The sequence below is a fragment of the Glycine soja genome, chromosome 4, assembly GCF_004193775.1.
Source record: "Glycine soja cultivar W05 chromosome 4, ASM419377v2, whole genome shotgun sequence".
NCBI lineage: Eukaryota > Viridiplantae > Streptophyta > Magnoliopsida > Fabales > Fabaceae > Glycine > Glycine soja.
Genome location: NC_041005.1, coordinates 44,365,837 through 44,387,948, shown reverse-complemented (window position 1 = coordinate 44,387,948; position 22,112 = coordinate 44,365,837). Strand labels below are relative to the sequence as shown.

At 33.2% G+C, this 22,112-nt stretch overlaps 2 protein-coding genes across 2 annotated transcripts; one reads left to right on the top strand and one right to left on the bottom strand.

Annotated features, from left to right (window-relative positions):
• Positions 1-1,426: 1,426 nt before the first annotated feature.
• Positions 1,427-3,889, bottom strand: LOC114409821 (polygalacturonase-1 non-catalytic subunit beta-like). Its single transcript, XM_028373445.1, has 2 exons — positions 3,604-3,889; positions 1,427-3,464 (listed from the first exon to the last, which is right to left on the bottom strand). The coding sequence occupies exons 1-2, from the start codon at positions 3,649-3,651 to the stop codon at positions 1,617-1,619; spliced, it is 1,896 nt and encodes a 631-aa protein (XP_028229246.1). The 5' UTR covers positions 3,652-3,889; the 3' UTR covers positions 1,427-1,616.
• Positions 3,890-7,744: 3,855 nt separating this feature from the next.
• On the top strand, positions 7,745-9,077 carry LOC114408206 (serine/threonine-protein phosphatase 7 long form homolog). Its single transcript, XM_028371278.1, has 3 exons — positions 7,745-7,785; positions 7,870-8,274; positions 8,356-9,077. Exons 1-3 carry the CDS (start codon positions 7,771-7,773, stop codon positions 8,686-8,688), a joined length of 753 nt encoding a protein of 250 aa, XP_028227079.1. The 5' UTR covers positions 7,745-7,770; the 3' UTR covers positions 8,689-9,077.
• Positions 9,078-22,112: the final 13,035 nt, after the last annotated feature.

Below are 22,112 nucleotides of genomic sequence, written 5' to 3'. Positions count from 1 at the left end.
TATAGCTTACAACACACATCTCATAAAAGAAAGGGGAAATGGATCCAGGGCACATGTCCATGAACAAACAAGAGAGCTTGAGAAATAGATAAACCTCAGACACTTTGTAATCTGCCACTGAAATTTTACCATGTCCATCACAAACCTCGGAAGCCAATTCAGCATACTACACATTTAAATGAAAAAAATTGCATGCATCATAATCATGACAAATAGATAAATATGCTTGAGGGATAGTTTTATTACAAACAAATAAATACTTTCATGTCAAAATGAAAATTAAAATCATAATAAAAATAAAATTTTATATTTATACAAATGACTTAAGATTGAGGGTGAAATCTTTAATGATAAAAATAGTACAATTTTATGAAAGAATTATAATGATCTATATATAAAATATTACTCTTGAATTTTTTTTATACATCCATATTACTCTTGAAATTTGATATTAAATAAATAGTATATATATAAGTTAGTGCAATTGTGTAAAGACGTGAAACAGTCCACTGTCCACGCAATGTAAGTCCACGCAATATTAATTTAATTCGTGAATAAAGCTCTAATAGAAAACTAAAAAAAAACTATGCTTTAATAAATAAACACCAAGTAGTCTTAGCCAATTAGAATAATGCTTACCAATTACATGAATCATTCTCATCGAGCTTTCACGTTTAAATTGCAGCCATATATAGTAAGGAGTTAATTGAAGTAGATGATGATCAAGCCGTGACATGGTTTCTCACTTTCTCTCGGACATGATATAGTATGATATTAGACCATTCCAGAAGTGTAAAAGGGTTAAAGGGCAATGCAAGAAGTGATGATGGTGGGTCCTCATTGTCTGATAGTGTCCCCTGCCTATGTCATGCACCACCCACTAACCTATCATAAGCTATGCTATTGCTTTGTAATCGTGCTTTTGAGCCATTGATCATGGTCCATATTTCTTTTCTTTGCTTGCACTTAAAGCTGCAATATTTTGCATGCTGTTTTTTGCTCTCACTTTAGACCGCACAACGACTCCACCTCTCAACATGCGCGCACTTCATTCATTCACCATATTCCTCCTTATGCTCCTCTTCACGTTCACCCTACAGTGATTTCACTGACACAGCAAAATGAGTCATATTGAAGGAAGTAGTATAATGGCATTAATAGGCTCCCTAGCCAAGACACGGTGTGCAACTGTGCACAACAACCAATCAAAACACAACCATGCCTCCATCCCATCACTACTACACCAGAATATATACTTCTCAAATGTGTCATCCCACAATGGCTCAATTCGGCAAACAAACATTTCTTAACATTCGTGTAACTTATATTCCCTTGTCCTCCCCATTCTGCCACCTGAATGCACACCTTCAGCCTTCTCGTCTTTCCATATTTAAAATAGACTAAAATGAACAGAATATAATAGCAATTAACAACCACACAAGCATTTGAATTTCTCAAAACCTCTACAAAATGACACAAGCTGAAAATTATAAATAGAATTCCAAAATATGACAATATTAAATTATCCAAATTGTTTTGAATTTTGATTTTGATATAGTAGTAAGTAGTAGTAACTAACTGAAAGAAAAGCCAAAGAAGAGATTCTCATTCTCTCCTCAACTGGCAGTGGTCCACGTCAAGTCGTTCTCGAATATCCAATGGCACACTTCAATTTTCCCAGGGCCAAACCCCAACGCCAAGAACGCCCCATGTTGTGGGCCCCATGCTGACGTGTCAAGGTGACAGATGGCAACCCCATGATTGATCTTCTCCAGAGTGTCCACGTCAAGAATTTCAGCTTCGTAAACTCTCACTTTGGGTACACTGTGGCAATAATACAGTAAGTAAGGGTACAAGCTCTGATGACACGACACTGACTTGGTCACTTTTCCACCGTCGATTGAGTGAACCTTCCCAATCATCACACTCGATCCAGACCCGTTCAAATTCTCGGTGCTCCGAACCGCAACATTGGGACCCAGAACCGAAACCGCAAACCCTATCATTTCTTCCGCGGATGAAACGCACCGTTTTGTCTCGCCTTTACTCGGCGCCCTCTCGCACTCTTTCAGCGCTTTTACCATCACGCGCTCTGTAGAAGACCCCTCCCGCGTGTGGAACACTTCCCTCATTTCATTAATCCTTGAAGACGAGAACGGTAATTTCGACGCGATCGCCAGGGGTAAAAACGACCTTGCAGGCATTTTATCTTTAATATCAGGCATTGGAATCACGTTTCCTTCTTTTACCATAGATTCTCTAAAAAACTTACCCGGCTCCACCCACTTATTTACAACTTTGCCCCTGGCTGCGCTGAAATTTCGATACTCCGAAAACGACGCGCCGTCTTTGTTGTAAACCTTAAACGCGCGGCCTAACCCATATGATTTAAAACCGAAAGACGTTTTCCCCATTGCTCCCTTTCCGTACTCAGTGAAACTGTCGTTTCCGACGTTAAACGACATGCCGTAGTTCGCGAACGTGGCGGCGCCGGACTTCGACCTCACCGCGTAGCTCTGGAACGAGTCGTCGCCGACGTTGGCGCGATTCCGGTAGCTGATGAAACTGTCAACTCCGGCGGCGGATCCGGCGCCGTAGCTTTTGAAAACGTGTCGCGGATTGTTGCCGTTGAAGCTGTAGAACTTGAAGGAGTCGTTGCTCGCTCCGGTGGTCAAGTCTCCGTAGCTGCTGAACTCCGACTGCAGAATGTTCGCGTCGTCGGCGTAGTTCGCGAACTCGCTCGTTCCGCCGCGAACGCGTTTTCCGTAGCTCGTGAAAGTTTGCGATCCAGAGTTCGTCTCGTTCCCGTAGCTAGAGAATGAGAGTTTGTGATTACTTGCGCCGGAGTCGTAGGTGGTGAATCCGAGATTCGGAACGTTCACCGTTTTGTCGTAGTTGCTGAACTCGGCGGAGGCTTGATTCGCGGCGGAGCCGTAGCTGGAGAAGTTCGTGTTGGCGACGTTGCCGTTGTCGGCGTAGTTCTTGAACTGCTCGCCGCGGCGTGTGGAGGCGGCGCTGTACCGCCGGAACGCGTCGTTGTTCGCGTTTAGGCCGTTGGAGTAGTTCTTGAACGAGTCGACTCCGCCGACTCGGGAGGATCCGTAGTTGGCGAAGCGCTTGTTGCTGTAAACGGCGAAGTTCCCGTCGTCGTTTTTGTGTGTTTGAGCGAACGGTGTGTCGTCGAAGGAACAAAGTAAGTTCGGTGAGGAGCAGAGAGAGTGGTGAAGGTTTTCATTAGGTTTAGGTTTTTGGTTCAGAAGTTTGCTGAGAATAGCGTAATGGTGTGGTGTGAGAGTTGAAGCTTTTGAGAGAAGAAGGTGAGGGATTGGAAGGTTATTGGAAACGCGAGTGTTCCAATAGCGAATGAGTGAGGCTTTGGGGCTGAATGGGTTTATGAGTTCAAGTGTTGTTTGAGGTTGAGACTGAGACTGAGACACAGGCATTCCCTTAATTGCTAGAGAAACCTGCATTTATAGAACATATCATTAGAATGAAAGAAACAACTCAAACAAGCAATGCAATGTGGTAATCAAGATTATTAGTATAACTATTATGCAATTAATTTATAGAGAGAAAATTGTGGGGGTTGTGTTTGATTCTTACATGGAAAGATGAGAGCGACAAGAAGCAGAAGAAGAAGTGAATGCTCATTTTGAAGTTGTTGTGAGCGTGTTGTGTGGGGGGTGGGGAGAAACTAGATAGTGATATTAATATAGAAGAAGAAAAAATATAGAGGGACCATTGATCACTTGGAGCCAGGGGACAGTAAATATGTGGTCTCCCCAGACATTGTTTGCTTTTCTCTGCGCGAACATTGTATCATTGCTAGGTACCATATAATTTATAAAGTAGTGTTAGGGGTGTAAGATTTCATTGTGCTCAAGTATAGGAGACTGAGAGATTAAGAGTTCATGTTTAATTCCTATTGTTTAATCACACATATTAGAAGTAAGATTAATTTTTAATGTAATGAGTTGAGAGACTCGTCTTTAATCTAGGGGAAAAAAAGTACCTTGCTTTTCTTTTTCTTTTTTCACTTTCTTTTATTTTATGGCAGCCTTGAAGATATGTATGGGTATGTTTATACTTTTTCTATATTTATATGAAATAATACAGCTTTAAGAGTTAAGTGGTCTTTTTATTTGCTTGTCTTATTTGCTATAACTATTACTCCTCAGACAGTTGAATATGGCAAGGTCTCGTTATGAATGCAGGTGGAGGAAGGTGCTATGTGGCGTTGGATAGGTTCGAGATAGTTAGTGGACCGCAAATGGTTCAAACAGAGTGAAGAACTGCATCGAGTTTATATTATTATTAATATAATGATAATAATGATCAAGTGGATGATGAGAATTAGATCAGAGTTTTGAACAGTATTTAATGGATTAGGTGTGATTAAAAAATAGATAAACTAGGCAATTCCAAAGGGAAATTGTACGTTGAACCCTGAACTCGGGTTCTGTAGATAGTAGATGCTTCCTTTTTTACTTTAGCTATTCATTAACTAAGTAGTGGGGCCTTCCTTTTCTCTAACTACGTGTTTATCTTATCATTGATAATTTGATGAGTTTATTACAGTATTTTTAATATAAGAAAAAACCGTGAATGTAGACAAGTACTATCAGAAATCCTACAGTTGTGCTGATCACAGAGAATGAGTTAGCGCATGATTAGTAAGGATATATTAACTTTGAGAAAGTGATTATTTGTTTTTAAAATCTAGTGAAAAATTAATAAAAATAAATACTTATTTCTACAAAATAAACACAACCCCCACAATTTTTTGATACAATTAACAATGTGATGAGTTGGGACATGTTTAGTTAGTTTCAGTTCAAGCTGGGTGGTACATGCTTATGAAAAGGTTTTCTAAGTCCACTTTTTGCTGGTTCAGTGGCTGGTTCTGCTGTGTGAGATTAGGCAAATTTCCCCATCTGGGGTAGTTTTAGAAACTATTTCCCCAGATGGGGTCGTTTCTAAAATAATTGCAGTATGGGGTAGTTTTTTACGTTCATGCAAGACCCAAACCGCCATTGGCAATGGCGATTTGGTGTCAGTGAGCAACCCGCCACACCCAGTGGCGATATGAGCCTAATCCGCTAGCTGTAATGGCGATTTGCAGAAGCCATTGGGAACCGCCAGTCAAACTGGCGAGTTCCAACAGCTGAGGGTGCCTGCCATGGCAGTGAAGGGCAGAGCGCGTCGCGTCAGTCAAGGCCAAATCGCCAATGGTAATGGCGATTTGCCTTGGCCATGGATCGCCAACATGGCTGGCGGGTTGCTCCTAAATATGCTTCTTCCATTATAAAAGCTCAGTCCGAGAGTGCACCAGCTACGCTTCCTTCGTGGCTCAGTCCGAGAGTGCACCAGCTACGCTTCCTTCGTGCCTTTGCTTCCATTGGTCCTTCCATTGCTTTGCTTCCATTGCTGTGCTATTTTCTTCATAAGTTTCTCAGTGCGTTTTTGTTATTTTGGTAAGTGATTCTTAAGTTTATAACTTTAGTTGATAGGTAAATGTCAATATTATTTAAGTTAGGTTTTAAAAATAATATATTATTAGTTATGTTATATATATTTAGATATATGTTAGGTTAGTTATAGTTAAATTGATATATATTATTTTCTTTAATTATAGTGGTATATTATGATTTAAGTTAGGTTCTTATGATTTGCACGTTATATATATAGATATATGTTAGGTTAATTATGTTACAAATTTGAGTTGGTATATTATGATTTGTAGGTTAGTTGTATTGGATTTATTAATATGATTTTGTTAACATTTTTAAAATTTGTATGTTATTATTTGTGATAAAATGATTTTTAGGTTAATTTTAGTTATTATGTTATTATTATTTGGTTTAGATTTATTAGGTTTGTATGATATTATTTGTATTTTATATATGATATTTTTAGGTTTAGTTAGAATGTGAATATTATTTAATTGACTTACTTATAGTTTTTATTGAAATATATGATATTTTATTAATTAATTATATATATATATATATATATATATATATATACATTTTATTAATTATATATATATATACATATATATATATATATATATATATGTATATATATATATATACACGTTCTTTAAATTATTTATTCCATGAAATTTTTTTGATTTAATACCATTTTTTTGTGTATAATATTTTTGATTTAATTTAAATTTTAATAATTAGAAAAAAAATATGGTCATTTAATTAAATTTATGTACGTATTTTAATATTTAATTTTGTTATGTATAGAGTATTTTACTTAGTAAATTAAGTTTTTTTGTGTAAAATTTATGTACGTGTAACAATTTTTAATTTTATTATGTATTTTAATTTGGTCATTTATTTAAATTTTTGTAGCTATTTAATTTTTAATTTTGTTATTTGTAGACTATTTTAGGTAGTATTTTAAGTTTATTTGTGTACAATTTATGTACGTGTTTAAATTTTTAATTTTGTTATGTATTTGAATTTGGTAATTTATTTAAATTTGTGTAGGTATGTAATTTTTAATTTTTGTATTTGTAGACTATTTTAGGTAGTATTTTATGTTTTTTTGTGTTAAATTTTTGTACGTGTTCCAAATCTATGTATTTTAATTTGGTCATTTATTTTAATTTGTGTAGCTATTAAATTTGTAATTTTGTTATATGTAGATTATTTTAGAACATTTATTTAAATTTGTGTAGCTATTAAATTTGTTAATTTTTTTAATGTAAAATTTTTGTTGTCAATTTTTTGTATTATATTTAACTTTACAGCATCAATGGCATCTTCATCATCATCTTCATCTAGTATACACATTAAGTCTGGTCCAATAGAAGGAGACGTCTTATGGCTGCAACCTAAACATGTTTCCGAACATGTTTGGAATGGAGAAGCAGACAGAAAACTACATATCAGACGAGCCGTACCCATGTATCAAGGACAAGAAGAAATACCAGAGGAAATTATTCCTCTGCTTCGCCAATCAGGATTCTATTGGATAATGAAAATGGGGTACCTGAAAATTAATTCTTCATTAATTACAGCCTTTATTGAAAGATGGAGGCCCGAGACACACACGTTTCACTTGAGATGCGGAGAGACTACGATTACTCTTCAAGATGTGTCAGTGTTGTTAGGTCTTCATACTGAGGGGGCACCATTAATTGGTCAGACTAATCTTGATTGGGCTGAATTGTGTGAAGAATTATTGGGAGTCAGACCACAGGAAGGTGAACTTCAAGGTAGTGTGGTCAAATTAAGTTGGCTGGCTCACCATTTTTCAGAAATAAATATCCATGATGGTAACGTAGAACAATTACAAAGGTTTACCCGTGCATGGATCCTCAGATTTATAGGAGGAGTTCTATTTGTTGACAAAAGCAGCAGTAAAGTTTCCCTAAGGTACCTCCAATTTTTACGGGACTTTGAACAGTGCAGCGCGTATGCATGGGGACCTGCCGTGCTTGCTTATTTATACAGAGAGATGTGCAGCGCCACCGATTACAAAATAAAATCAATCGGAGGTATGTGCATCTTAATCCAATTGTGGGCATGGGAACGCTGCACGACTTTGGCTCCAAAGAGAACTCCTTCTATAATAGAAAACAAACCACTCGGACACAGGTTAGTTGCTTTGAAAAAAAAATCATTTGAAAATAATCAATAATGTAACGCGTCCGCACTAATTATTTCATATTTTTTTTGTAGGTGGCTGCGACGTGGAAACCAACATATTGGCAATGATGATCTAATAGTTTTCCGTCGCAAATTGGATATCATGAAACGACATGAGGTAACAAGATCATCATATATTCGTTAAATAATAAATAAAATGTCATGGTTTAAGATAAATTAACAATTGTGTTATTGTATGCAGTTTCTGTGGGAGCCTTACACAGCAACTGTTATGTCGATGTTGCCTCCCATTTGTTTGGTTGGCAGTATGTCGTGGTGCGCAGTGGTGCCACTCATTTGTTTCCATGTTGTAGAGTGGCACCAACCGGATAGAGTGTTGCGACAATTTGGAATGCAACAACCTATTCCGGAGTCTCCTTCGCAACCATGGAATGTCCACGGGCTAACACTGAAAGGCAAAATGGATGAAAATTGGTTCCAGCTGTTGGCCCCATTTATCAGTCAGTGGAATAATCGAGCTGAGTTTAGGGTCGACGTTTATGCTCGACAAGAGGGCCTATTGAGTTTTAACTCGGATTACATGGTGTGGTATAGGCGCAAAACAAAAATGTTTATCGACCCAAACAATGCAAACACGGCTACATTGGTATTTATTTCTTTTTAATTATTTAACTTCAATTTACTTTTTAAAGCATCGACATTAATTTCCTTACCCTAATAATTGCAGGGTGAAGTTACCGAGACATTGCAGTATATGGTGTCACCCCAAGGGCGAAACACATGGACAGTTGATGATCTCGTGCCATATGTGGAAAAGTTAGCGATTTTATCCCAAGAGCAAGAGAGGATCGCTGAGCCTGTGGCACATGGTCCAGCATCAGAGCGTCGATTTCCCCCACAAGAGTTTCACATGCTTCAGTCAAGTGTTGAAACTCGAGGTTTTGACAGACGAAGGGAGATTGTTCAAGCGGAAGATTTTTCCCAACATATGGAGCAGCGTGGCCATGGAATGTATTACACGCCACCAACATTTGCTCAGTATCCTTCGCAGATGTATTAGTATCCTTTCGAGGGCCATGACACTGATATGTCTGCAAGCGAACATTCGTTTGGTGGTGTTGCCGAAACACAGCCTCATTTTTCATGGCCGACCATGACCCCTTCGCAGCAACATGATGCCCCAATGGCAACACCTAATGCCCCATTAGGTCAGCAATGGGATGTACCTGGAGCAATCCCTCCTATGGGTGATTTATTAGGTGTTGATTTGCGTCACGAGTTTTCTGCAGAGGCTGAGGAACAAGGCCGGAGACAGCGCGCAAGAAGAAATCCGGATCGTCAAGCCCGAAGGTGGGATCGACCATGTGGCACATCCTCGCGCCATCACGAACACCATGATGACTGATTTTGATGTCTCTATTTGAAATTTGTTTTGTATCTTTGAAATTTGAATTTCATACTTAATTTATGGTATCTCATTGTGCTTGTTATTGAATTTGTTATGGAATTGCGTTTTTTTATCACCATTTGTTATTGAATCACCATCGCGGACACCATAATGACCATTTTGATGTCACGCATCAAACTAGAATAATAAATAAAGTCATAAAGAAAAAGTTAAGTACACAAATCAAATAAGTAACGGTAGTAATCATAATGACTATTTTTATGTCGCGCATCAAAGTAAGTATATGGGTTAGGTTTAGGGTTAGTGGTTTTTTTAGGGTTAGTAGTTAGGGTTTAGGGTTAGTGGTTTATTTTAAGGGTTAGTGGTTTATTTTAAGGGATAGTGGTTTATTTTTAGGGTTAGTGGTTAGGGTTTAGGGTTAGTTGTTTATTTTAAGGGTTAGTGGTTTATTTTAAGGGTTAGTGGTTTATTTTTAGGGTTAGTGGTTAGGGTTTAGGGTTAGTTGTTTATTTTAAGGGTTAGTGGTTAGGGTTTAGGGTTAGTGGTTTATTTTAAGGGTTAGTGGTTTATTTTAAGGGTCAGTGGTTTATTTTTAGGGTTAGTGGTTAGGGTTTAGGGTTAGTTGTTTATTTTAAGGGTTAGTGGTTAGGGTTTAGGGTTAGTTGTTTATTTTAAGGGTTAGTGGTTTATTGGTTTAGGGTTAGTTGGTTATTTTTAGGGTTAGTGGTTAGGGTTTATTTTTAGGGTTAGTAGTTAGGGTTTAGGGTTACTTGTTTATTTTAAGGGTTAGTGGTTTATTTTTAGGGTTAGTGGTTAGGGTTTAGGGTTAGTTGTTTATTTTAAGGGTTAGTGGTTAGGGTTTAGGGTTAGTGGTTAGGGTTTAGGGTTACTAGTTTATTTTAAGGGTTAGTAGTTATGGTTTAGGGTTAGTTGGTTATTTTTAGGGTTAGTAGTTAGGGTTTAGGGTTAGTGGTTAGGGTTTAGGGTTAGTGGTTAGGGTTTAGGGTTACTAGTTTATTTTAAGGGTTAGTAGTTATGGTTTAGGGTTAGTTGGTTATTTTTATGGTTAGTAGTTAGGGTTTAGGGTTAGTGGTTAGGGTTTAGGGTTACTAGTTTATTTTAAGGGTTAGTAGTTATGGTTTAGGGTTAGTTGGTTATTTTTAGGGTTAGTTGGTTATTTTTAGGGTTAGTAGTTAGGGTTTAGGGTTAGTGGTTTATTTTAAGGGTTAGTGGTTAGGGTTTAGGGTTACTAGTTTATTTTAAGGGTTAGTAGTTATGGTTTAGGGTTAGTTGGTTATTTTTAGGGTTAGTAGTTAGGGTTTAGGGTTAGTGGTTTATTTTAAGGGTTAGTGGTTAGGGTTTAGGGTTACTAGTTTATTTTAAGGGTTAGTAGTTATGGTTTAGGGTTAGTTGGTTATTTTTAGGGTTAGTAGTTAGGGTTTAGGGTTAGTGGTTTATTTTAAGGGTTAGTGGTTAGGGTTTAGGGTTACTAGTTTATTTTAAGGGTTAGTAGTTATGGTTTAGGGTTAGTTGGTTATTTTTAGGGTTAGTAGTTAGGGTTTAGGGTTAGTGGTTTATTTTAAGGGTTACTAGTTTATTTTAAGGGTTAGTAATTATGGTTTAGGGTTAGTTGGTTATTTTTAGGGTTAGTAGTTAGGGTTTAGGGTTAGTGGTTTATTTTAAGGGTTAGTAGTTAGGGTTTAGGGTTAGTAGTTTATTTTAAGGGTTAGTGGTTAGGGTTTAGTAGTTAGGTTTAAGGGTTTAGGGTTAGTTTTATGAGTTATGGTTAGGGTTATGACTTTGGGTTAGGGGTTATGGGTTACTAATCATAATCACTATTTTTATGTCGCGCATCAAACGAATTCATTGGGGTTTAGGGTTAGAGGTTAGGGGTTATGGGTTAGTAATCATAGTTTTAACTACCGAATTCAAAGAACCCCAGAAATTGAATACATTGAACAAAACGTAAACAAATACAAGTCACTCAACTAACATACATAAATCAACGATTTGAACAACTCCCACGCTCAGATTGCATTGGACACCGACGCCTGTTATGCCCTTCGGCTCCACATCTACTACATTTTGTTCGGTGCTCAGATGGTTCGACCCAATCCATCTCATTTCTTATCCTTGTTGATTTTGGCCGACCTTTCGCACGAATTGTAGTTGGGTCAGGGATAAGTGTCCATGCGTCATCAGAAGGAGGAATAGCCGCTTCATTCCCAAGAGGCCACCATTGTGCGGAGTAAGCTTTTAAGATGTGCTCGTTTGTATAAACAACATCTATATATTGGTAGTAGTTCATGCTCACGTAACCACAAGCTGCAATAATGTGTGAACATGGATAGTGAAGCGCAGAATACCTTCCGCATTGATAATGACGATCATTCAAGTTTACTGCCCACTTTTGTCCGCCACGTTGCGTTATAGGGTTGAAGCTCTCCTCTACTTCAAACCTTGTGGAGTGGATATCATACACGCGAACGATGTGCGTACAAGCTTGTTCTTGATTTTTCCTCAGTTCTTTAACAAGCTTTGAACAATATAGTTGGCCTTCATTTAACTGTCTTTGGGCTTGGCGGCCACGCTCAACAAAGTACTTTCGACACCTACTGTACGTTGATTTCACCAATGCTGTTATGGGAATGTTGCGACAATCCTTTAAAACCTTATTGATACATTCTGAGAGGTTCGTTATCATGTGGTCATATCGACGTCCTTCCCTATCGTAAGCCATCGTCCATTTTTCCTTTGAGATGCGATCTATCCATGTTGCTATGGCTGGACTCAGTTCACGAAATTTTTCTAAATTTTGATCAAAAATGTGCTTGCATGGAGTGTAGGCTGCATAAAATTAGTTATGAATAACAATTTTAAGTATAAATGAAAGTAAAATAAACGTGACCATCAAATATGAAATCTTACCCAATTTCTTCAACATTTCTTTTTGTTTGGCATTATTGAATTTTCGATTGAAGTTGCTTGCTATGTGTCGCACACAGTAGACATGATAACCGTGGGGAGGTTGCCAACCAAGTGCTTCGTTAGCGACAGCGGACTTTATACTCGCGTGTCGATCAGATATGAGACAAATACCATTTTTATCAGTGACGTGTTCACGCAAGTGTGCCAAAAACCATGACCACGCTGTCAACGTCTCACCTTCAACCACAGCGAATGCTAGAGGAAGGACGCCACCATTTCCATCTTGTGATGTGGCCATTAAGAGGGTCCCACGGTATTTTCCGTACAAATGTGTGCCGTCAACTTGTATGATTGGCTTACAGTACTTGAAAGCCTCTTTACATTGGCCAAAAGTCCAGAAAACTCTATGAAATTGGCGATGTTCGCGACTAACCGTATTTCCAACGATAAAATCGTCATGTAGTATTTGAAAATACGATCCAGGAGAATGATTTTGCATGTGTGTTAGCCACGACGAAAGTTTCGCATATGACTCATCCCAATCGCCATATTCAATAGCAATGGCTTTCTGTTTCGCCAACCAAGCTTTTTTGTACGACACCTTGTACGCAAATTGACTGTTAATCCTCTCTTGAATCAATGAAATTTTTATCGATGGATCTTCTCTGATCATGCCTGTCAATAGAATAACAGAATTTAAATGACAATTAAGGCTAAACAATAACATAATATGAACATCAAATACGTACCTACTACACAAGTGGCAATTAAATCTGAATCAAGTTTCTCGTGATCTTGGGTCATGGTCATATTGAGACATGTGTGCGGTCCACCCCATTGAGTGACTTTCCATGAATTAGTCTTTTTAGATAAAATTGCCCTCATGTAGAAAGGACAAGGACAATCTGCATTTCTATTCAAGCAACAAACCACATACTTGTCCCATTTGCTTTCAACCACTTTGAAACTTTGATGCACCCTCATAACATATTGTTTGACCGCATTCTTGACCGCATCTTTACTATCAAATTCCATGCCAACATATAATTCTTGGCCAACATTAAAAGTGGATGGCATCTCCAAACCACAAATGTCCTCCTCATCAGGATGGCTCCAGTTGATATTATTATAATGCAAAGCATCATTCCAAAATGGATTCTCAATTGCTTGTACACCTTATAGTCCAAAAAAAATTCAAATCATACTTATTTGGCATTAAATACAATTGTCGTGAAATAATAAATGTATTGAGTGAAATATTTTTTAAGAGTAAATCATACCTTCTGCTGGGTGAACAATTCTTACTGGTGGAATCATGTCGGGGACTTCATTGTCTGTATCTGATATACCGTCAACACTGTCATCTTCGTCTAACGACTCTTCAACGTATGAGTTAGACACAAGATAATCATCATCATCATGATCATCATCTTCGTCAAGATTTAAATTGCTCATATTTGTTGGCGGTTGTGTGTAATCATTAGATACATAATTTCCACATGATGTAAGGGAATTTGCAGAATGAAACATTGAACCACCAGCCACATCCTTTTCTATGTACAATTCTAGAATTGACATTTCTTGTTGTTGTTTAAAACTTTCTAGCATCGTTTCAACGTCTTCGTCATCGCAAATTTGCAAGGCAATATATTTTCCTGACACTAAAAATCTACAACTGATAGCAGAAATAATTTCATTATTTTCTAACTTTACCTTGTCTCCAATTTTTTTCTTCAAAGCATTGAAACTAATTCCACGTTTAATCTGAATCGCTTTTTTACTGCCTTCAAATATTACACCATCATTATCTTCATATACCCTTCCATTGAAATACAACACTGTTATAACCGAATTCATCGTGTACCTACAAAAACAATATTTTAATTAATTATTCATAATAAATTCAAAATACAAATTATTTTACTGCAAACTAAGAAATAAAAAAAATTACTTGAAAGTTGAAATGTAGTTTTAATTAAAAATTACTTAAAAAATTTATAATACAAATTATTTTACTGCAAACTAACAAATATAAAAAATGACTTCAAAGCTGAAATTCACTTTTAATTAAAAATTACTTTAAAAATTTATTATACAATTCATTTTACTGGAAACTAAGAAAAAAAAAATTTCTTACAAAAAATAACTTGAAAGCTAAAATCTAGTTTTAATTAAAAATTACTTTAAAAAAATTATAATACAAATACAAATTATTTTACTGGAAACTAAGAAATAAAAAAAATTAGTTAAAAAAATTTTCTTAAACCTTAAATCTAGTTTTAATTATAAATTATTACAAGAAAATTATGTTATAAATTATTTTACTGCAAACTAAGAAATAAAAAAATTACTTCAAAAAATTACTTTAAAGCAAAAATCTACTTCTAATTAAAGAACCAAATTTTTTTGACCTATATATAATTTTTTTCATATTTACTTCTATAAATAATTACTTACATAAAATTATAACAAAAATTTATTATCAATTACAATTATTTTGACTGTTATATAATTTTTTTCATATTTACCAACTTTTTTCAAGACTCAATTTTTTTTTATTTAAATAAATATCATGACATATTTCTTCTCTTTTATACACACAAACAAGGGATATAAAATATAAAATTAATTTAATTAAAAAATTATTAACAATTATAATTTCAAATTGGTCTAAAAAATTACTTCAAAAATATCTTATAATATAATTTATTTGACAGAAATTTACGAACTTCATTCACAAATTTAACTCTCAAGAACCAAATTTTAAACCAATTAAAATTTTGATGACAAATTTCTTCTATTTTATACACACAAACAATCATATAAAATATAAAACTAATTTAATTAAAAATTTCATAAAATTTATACATTGAAACTGCTACAAAAAATTACTTAAAAATAAATAATACAAATTATTTTATGGGATATTACGAAATAAAAATATAAAACTAATTTAATTAAAGAGTTACTAAAAAGTATACCTTCTAACTGCTATAAAAATATAGGTTACAAAAATTATAACACAAATTATTAATTTCAAAATTATAAACCTAATTCAAATATTTAACTTCAACCAAACAAATTTAAAACAGAAATCCCTACACACTTACAAAACTCAAGGCTCTTTCTGTATTCAGAAAACTCTAAGTCACTGACCACACACAACTAGAGCTCAGCATACAATGAAAGAAGAAAGAAATTTCTAATTTGAAGCCGTGAGCAATGAAAGATTTATTTCTAATTTGGAGCTGAAAACGTGAGTTCAAGTTCAAAACGTGAGCACTGGTATTTATAGCCAACAAATCGCCATTGGTGATGGCTATTTCTTCTTGTGCAACCCGCCAATGGGAGTTGCAACTTGCAGGCAACTCGCCAATGGCAGTTGCAACTCCCTTTTCTGAAAAGCAAGCTCCTGCACCCCTGCAAAAGCGCCTGCAGCCTGTACCATGGAACTCGCCAGTCAAACTGGCGGTTCCCAGCTGCTTCTGCGTATCGCCATTAGGACCGGCGACTTAGGCTCTGCACGGTCATATCGTCATTGGTTGTGGCGGGTTGCTCACTGACACCAGTTTGGGTCTTGCATGCACGTAAAAAATTGCCCCATGCTGCAATTATTTTAGAAACGACCCCATCTGGGGAAATAGTTTCTAAAACTACCCCAGATGGGGAAATTTGCCGTGAGATTACAGGCAAATGTGTGGATGGAGATAACATGAATATCTTCTTAAAATCAGTTAAGCTCAGAGGTATAAGAGCATCTTTAATATTAAATTTTATTTTCAAATTTTAGAGTACTTTTTCATGTGTCTTAGAGTGTAACATATATATTAAGATATTTTTTTATTTTTTATTTTAATGATAGATCCCAATTTAAAATCTTGTGATATTTTTGTTAGTCTTACAATGAATTTTAGTTAAATATATTTTGTTTTATTTTTAATTAAATTTAAATAATTAATTATAAACATTATAATTATGAAATAACTAATATCAAAGATAGAAAAAAAATAGATAATTAAATTTCTTATTTATGACTTAAAATTAAATTGACGAAAAATATATTACATTCATAAGCAATAAAATACAAAAACATTGACACTCAATAAGAAAAGTTAAATTTCATCATTGTTGTCACCAAAATGTGTTCAAGTATGCTCTACTAAGTACTGAATCTCTTTAAAATTGTTAATGCATTCTTCTTATATACATGTAATAAAGTTGCGAGACGAGACACACCAAAGATAAGTCAACTTTTGAAATTTCTTACTCTATCTAATCATAATTAACATCAACATTATCATTATATGTATTTCGTTCATCTTTAATAATAATGTTTTGCAATATAATACATGTTAATATAATATTTTTCATCATATCAATGTGTCAGTTATGTGATGGACCACATACAATTGCAAACCGAGATTTTCGTACATTAGATGTTCTTTCCAAATCTTTTCTTGGCAATTCTTGACGTCATTAAACAAAGGTGATTGATTTAACATATTAATGTCAGTATTTGAACATGTAATTTCATAATATGCATGTCAAATTCACAAGTTTTGTGATGTGATGACTTCAAATATTATTGTGAGTTTGCAATGATCAACTCTACAAAATTGGTCTTGCCATGTAACTAGGCAAGTTTTTCATTCTCAATGCATGCAATCAATAAAACTTAACATACCTAAAAATTCACGTGTCTCTCCAATTTATAATAGGTGATTGATATCGTTGTTCTTTGGCCTTGTTAGGTACTCATTCCTAAATATTTCATTTACATTCTTTATTAAAACTTCTAAGCATTGAACGCAATGCATTCAACAATTATAACGTATTCATCAATATTATCAATAAGTAATTTGTATGTCAAGATACGAATTGCTACAGTGCATTTATGCAATGGTGAAAAATCCCTTCAGATCTCATTCAAAAATATGAATCATGATTATTGAGAGCATCTAATGAGAATTAAAAAGGAAAGAGAATGAAAAATGGTATGCAACATAGGATGAGCAACGGGTGAATTTATAAGATTTTAAATACCCAATTTTATGATATCTAAGTTGGAGGGCAGAGGATTGGCCGAAAAAAATCACAGTTATATTGGCCTAATTTTACACTAACACTACAATGGTAAACATTCAAATTTTGTAGCAAACTATAAAATTGCAGGCACTCATTATTGCAGACGGTCATATGCTATTATTGAAGTGTTTTTTTTTTAAAATAGAAACCAATTAGTTCTCATTCTCGTTCCCAATCTCACTCTTTCCTCTTCTGCCAATCCCAATCCCCAAACTTAGAGAACCTCCTCTATCCAAGTTCTCTTTCTCTCTTCTTCCCCTCCACTTCCCTTTCTCACCTTTCTCTTCCCCAGGCACTGGTTAGCGTTGTCCATGGTTGCAAATCCTCCAAGGTCGATCTATGCTACATGGTCGCTGCCATCTCCAATCTCACCGAAGTGGACTCCATAGTCGAGATCTTTGCCGCCATGTTGCCATCTTCAACAAAAGGTAGCCATGGTCGAGATCTTGAGAAAAAGGAAATATATCAGCGCACGTAGTTTATTGTTTTTCATCATTTTTATCTTCACTACTCTTACTAGAATTTTGTATTTACCTCTCATATATTCAGAAACTCGTAACACTCACTTTCATATAATATAAAACATCAATATCATATTATAAATTTATTTCTATTGTCTCATCTCATTCAATAAAATATTTTAAAATGACTATAAAATTAAAAAAAATATGTTGCATCTTAATTCTGGATGAGACTACGTATAAACCAGTACCACGGTGCTTTTATTTCTTGGAGCTCTGGCTGTATTTAATGTAAGTCATCTGTAACCACGATTCAAGCCTTACATATGTTCACGATTTATTAAAACTAATTAAAAAAACTACAGCAAAATCGTTAGTAGTATTGTAAAATATAAATATAATTTCCTGCAATTTGCACTATTTTTAAAATAAAATTTAAGTGGTATGAAATTAATAATGATAAAGCGTACTTACCCCAAATTAAATAGGAATAGCCCCTAGTATTGCGTGCATTGCAGTAATATATACCTGACATATCGAATCGCACATGCTTAAATGCCGTCCAGACTTGAGATAGAAATTTCGGTCAAAGGGAGGTATTGGACTCTGGATAACTTTTTCTTGACCTCAGAGTAATTACATTTTTGGGCACATAACAACGGTATTTAGTAAAAAAAATTGGATAAAAATATATTACTTTTATTTTTAAATATATAATTTGTTGAGAAATATATTCCTAAAAAAATAAAAATATAAAATTATGTCCCAAATCACTTATAATAAAATAATATATATGATATAGAAGGATGAATTTGTAATTAAAATGATGATCAATGTGATCATCTCTGATTGTGAACATATTTGTTATATAATATTTTTTGACTTTTTGTCTTTCACTTTATTGACAAATACATCCTTGAAATATTGAAATATAAAATTTAGTCCCCAAAAATATAAAAAATGTGACAGATATAGTAGATTGTAACTAATTATAATAATTTTGAAAAATTTATAATGATTATGACAAAATATTATCAATGGAAGTAATTTTTTATTGTTTTGACGAATTCTTCTTACTTTTCTTTAACTACAAAAAAAATCAATCTTTTAATTATTAACTCTTGAATAAATGTTATCAACATAGAAAAAAAAATTATTGTAAAAGAATAAGAAAATCATTTTTTTGTTTAATAAAAATTATTTATTTAATTGTTTTTTTTTATAAATTTTTCATAATAAAATATGAATGTCTATTAGTATATGCAATGACATCAAATTATAAATTATAATAAAAGTTTGTTGATTTTTAAATTATTTTTTTATATCATACACAATTATTTTTTATTAACTGATCATTTAAAAAATCATAACCTAAAAGAATCATTTCAAGGAGGTAAGTGTTTTTTACAAATTAAAAGTTTCATTACAATTTTTCCTAAAAATTATTCATGGATCTAATTTAAATATAATGCTTTACAATAAGTTTTTTTTTTTACTTAAACCTTTCATCAAGCATTAGAGTATAAAAAAGTTATTTACGAGTTCATAAAACTAATATTCTTTTTTCTTTTAGACTCAATTTAATTTATGAGTTTGTTAAAAATAAATTTGTCGCAATTTGTATAAATTTTTTCAAATTATAATAATTAGTCAGAATCTACTATTAACATCCGGATATATTTGTTACACTTTTTATACTATCAGAGACTAAATTTTATATTTTCATTTGTTAGAGACGCATTTGTCAGCAGGTTGAGAAGACGGAAAGTAAAAAAAATTATACGACAAATATGTCCATATGACAATTCGATATGACCTCGTTAATAATCATTTCAATCACAAATTTGTCTCTTAGTGTCACCTAGACTATTTTATTAACGGTGACGAATGAAAGTTAACTGTCGAATATATTTGTCACACTTTTTATACTTTTGGAGACTAAATTTTGTATTTTTATCTTTCAAGAACACATTTGTCAGTAAATTACACATTCAAAGACAAAAAATGACTATTAATCTTAAAACATTTTATCAATAAATTATTAAGATTGAATGATATTAAATTTAATTTTTTTAAATAAGATTTTAAATTTGAATTTTGTGGATAAATTATTTTTTTTGTCCTCTTATAATTTTAGGATTCATTCTTTCTACATTTTGTCTACTAACCAACCCATTAACAACTCATTGATATCATCCGTGGTTCAGGAGTCATAGCTTTCTTTCTCTTTGCCTTTTATTTAGTTATTTTATTGTTATGAATCTTCCATTTTATTTTTAGACTAGCGATTATACCAAACTAATAGGAAAATTAACAGAAAAATAAGAAAATCAATTACTAAAACTAACAAAAAATGGTAATTCACATAACCAGGGACAAATGCACGTTAATAATTATGGGGTAATTGTTCCCCTTAAGTAAATTTTTTTACTTGAATATTTTTCCCATAAAAAATTAATATTATTTCCATAAAATGATTTTTTAAATATAAGAATGTAAAAAACAAAGGAGAAAACAAATTGGTACTGATATTATCCATTTTATTCTTTTAAATTTATAAAAACTTAGATATTTTGATATTTTTTTTATTATGAAATTGTGAATTTTGTAAAAGTTTGAATATTTTTTGTTCAGTAAAAATATCATGTACTATTTTGTCTCCATTAAAAAAATTATGAATATGCCACCACGGCACACAACTAACTTTCTCTAACATACAACTAACTTTCTCAACATTTTTTTAGAAACAAAGAAAATATTATTAATAAACATTCAATTATTTGTTAAAAAATAAAAAATAAACATTCAATCAAGGAGGTGCGTGAGAGATGTCCAAAAGAGGTTGCATGAATACAACCATGTAACAGTGCACAACCTGTTATTAAGTACATCCCAACTACTAATGACACCCCAAGCCGTGAATTATACATAGTTCATATTTCAAATCTCATTACCCGATCATACATTATTGACGTTCCTTGCATAAGCTACCTAGACAGTGCACAACCTATAGTGACAAAACTATATTTTTTTCTCATGAAGCAACGATTATATGTTAACGGCGACTATATATATTTTTGACTCATGTAACAACAGTTATATATAATCGCGATTATATATATATATATATATATATATATATATATATATATATATTACTCATGTGTACAAGGTATTCCGATTGAAATGATATTTAATACCAATTACATGTAAAAGAGAGATCCGAAACTTATTGCCATTGAACAAATCACATATAATAATATCAACAGTTAACCTAACAGCAATAACCCAGAAAAATAAAAATAGAAATATTTGTTATAAGCTAAAAACAGAAAGAAAAAAACGTGTAGAATTGGAATAAAGAAATTACTCTATCAATGTTATACCACCTTCAAGAAAGAGAGAATGAGAACAAAAAAAAGTCTGGGATGAAAAAAGAAAAGTCTCAAGGATGTCGGACTATATTGTTTGACGGATTTGGTATTTAGAGATAAAACTCAAAATTCATCAAAATCCTATCACAAGATAATTCATCGAAATTGATATGATTTTAAATATCATATATTTTTTAAAACTATAAAAAAATCTTAATTGAGTACCACTAAATTTTGTTATCCCTTAAAAAAAATTGATTAAATACCATAAGACTTTTTTCATTAAAAAGATTTTTTAAAATCCTAATTGAATACAGCTGTTTCTTAAAAAATTTTAACATTTTAAATATACATAGCAAAAAAAGACAAAATATACTTTGGAACCATGTAATATAACTTTATATCAAAATATAGTCAAACAAATGAAAGTTTTAAACAATGAACTAATGATTATTTTTAGTCTCCTAAACTTCTCTTAGTCTCATTCTCTTTGAACAAAATTTAAAAAGGATTGGACAACCCAAACCCAATTGGATTAACCTAAGTTTAATTATGACACATGTTTCATTGAATTGGGTTATTGACTTTCATTTGATTTGGGATCAAAATTTAGAATTTAAGTTCTACATTTTATTAAGGGTGTTGGTAGGTGCAACCAACACCATTACTTGTGCTCCCAACAATTTAAGTGAAGTGTCAAAAATGTCCTTCACTTAAATTTTAAAAACCAGCCTCCCTCCCTAGTTCAGTCCTCACGATGTTACAAGTTGCTAACTTCTTCATCTTCCTTCTTGGTGTGCTCTTCGCCACGCTGTTGCCGTCCACAGCTTCCATTGGCACCGTTTAGGCCGTGTCCACCACAATCATGCCATTTTCGCCACTGAGGCAAGCGTTTGACGTTGCCATTGGTCTTTGGTATGCGTTTAAAATTTGTATAATGCATACAGATTGAGTAATCCGTATGAGTTATATGGATTACCTAATCTGTATGTTTTAATTTTCTTTTAATTATAAATATATTAATTTGATTTTTGCATTTAAATCGTTATTGTTTTTTATTTAATTATAAATATATTATTTTGATTTATGTTTTTAAATAGTTAATGTTTTTATTTTTTAATTATAAATATATTAATTTGATTTTTGTTTTTAAATAGTTAATGTTTTTTTAATTATAAATATATTAATTTGATTTTTGTTTTTAAATAGTTAATATATTTTTTTATTT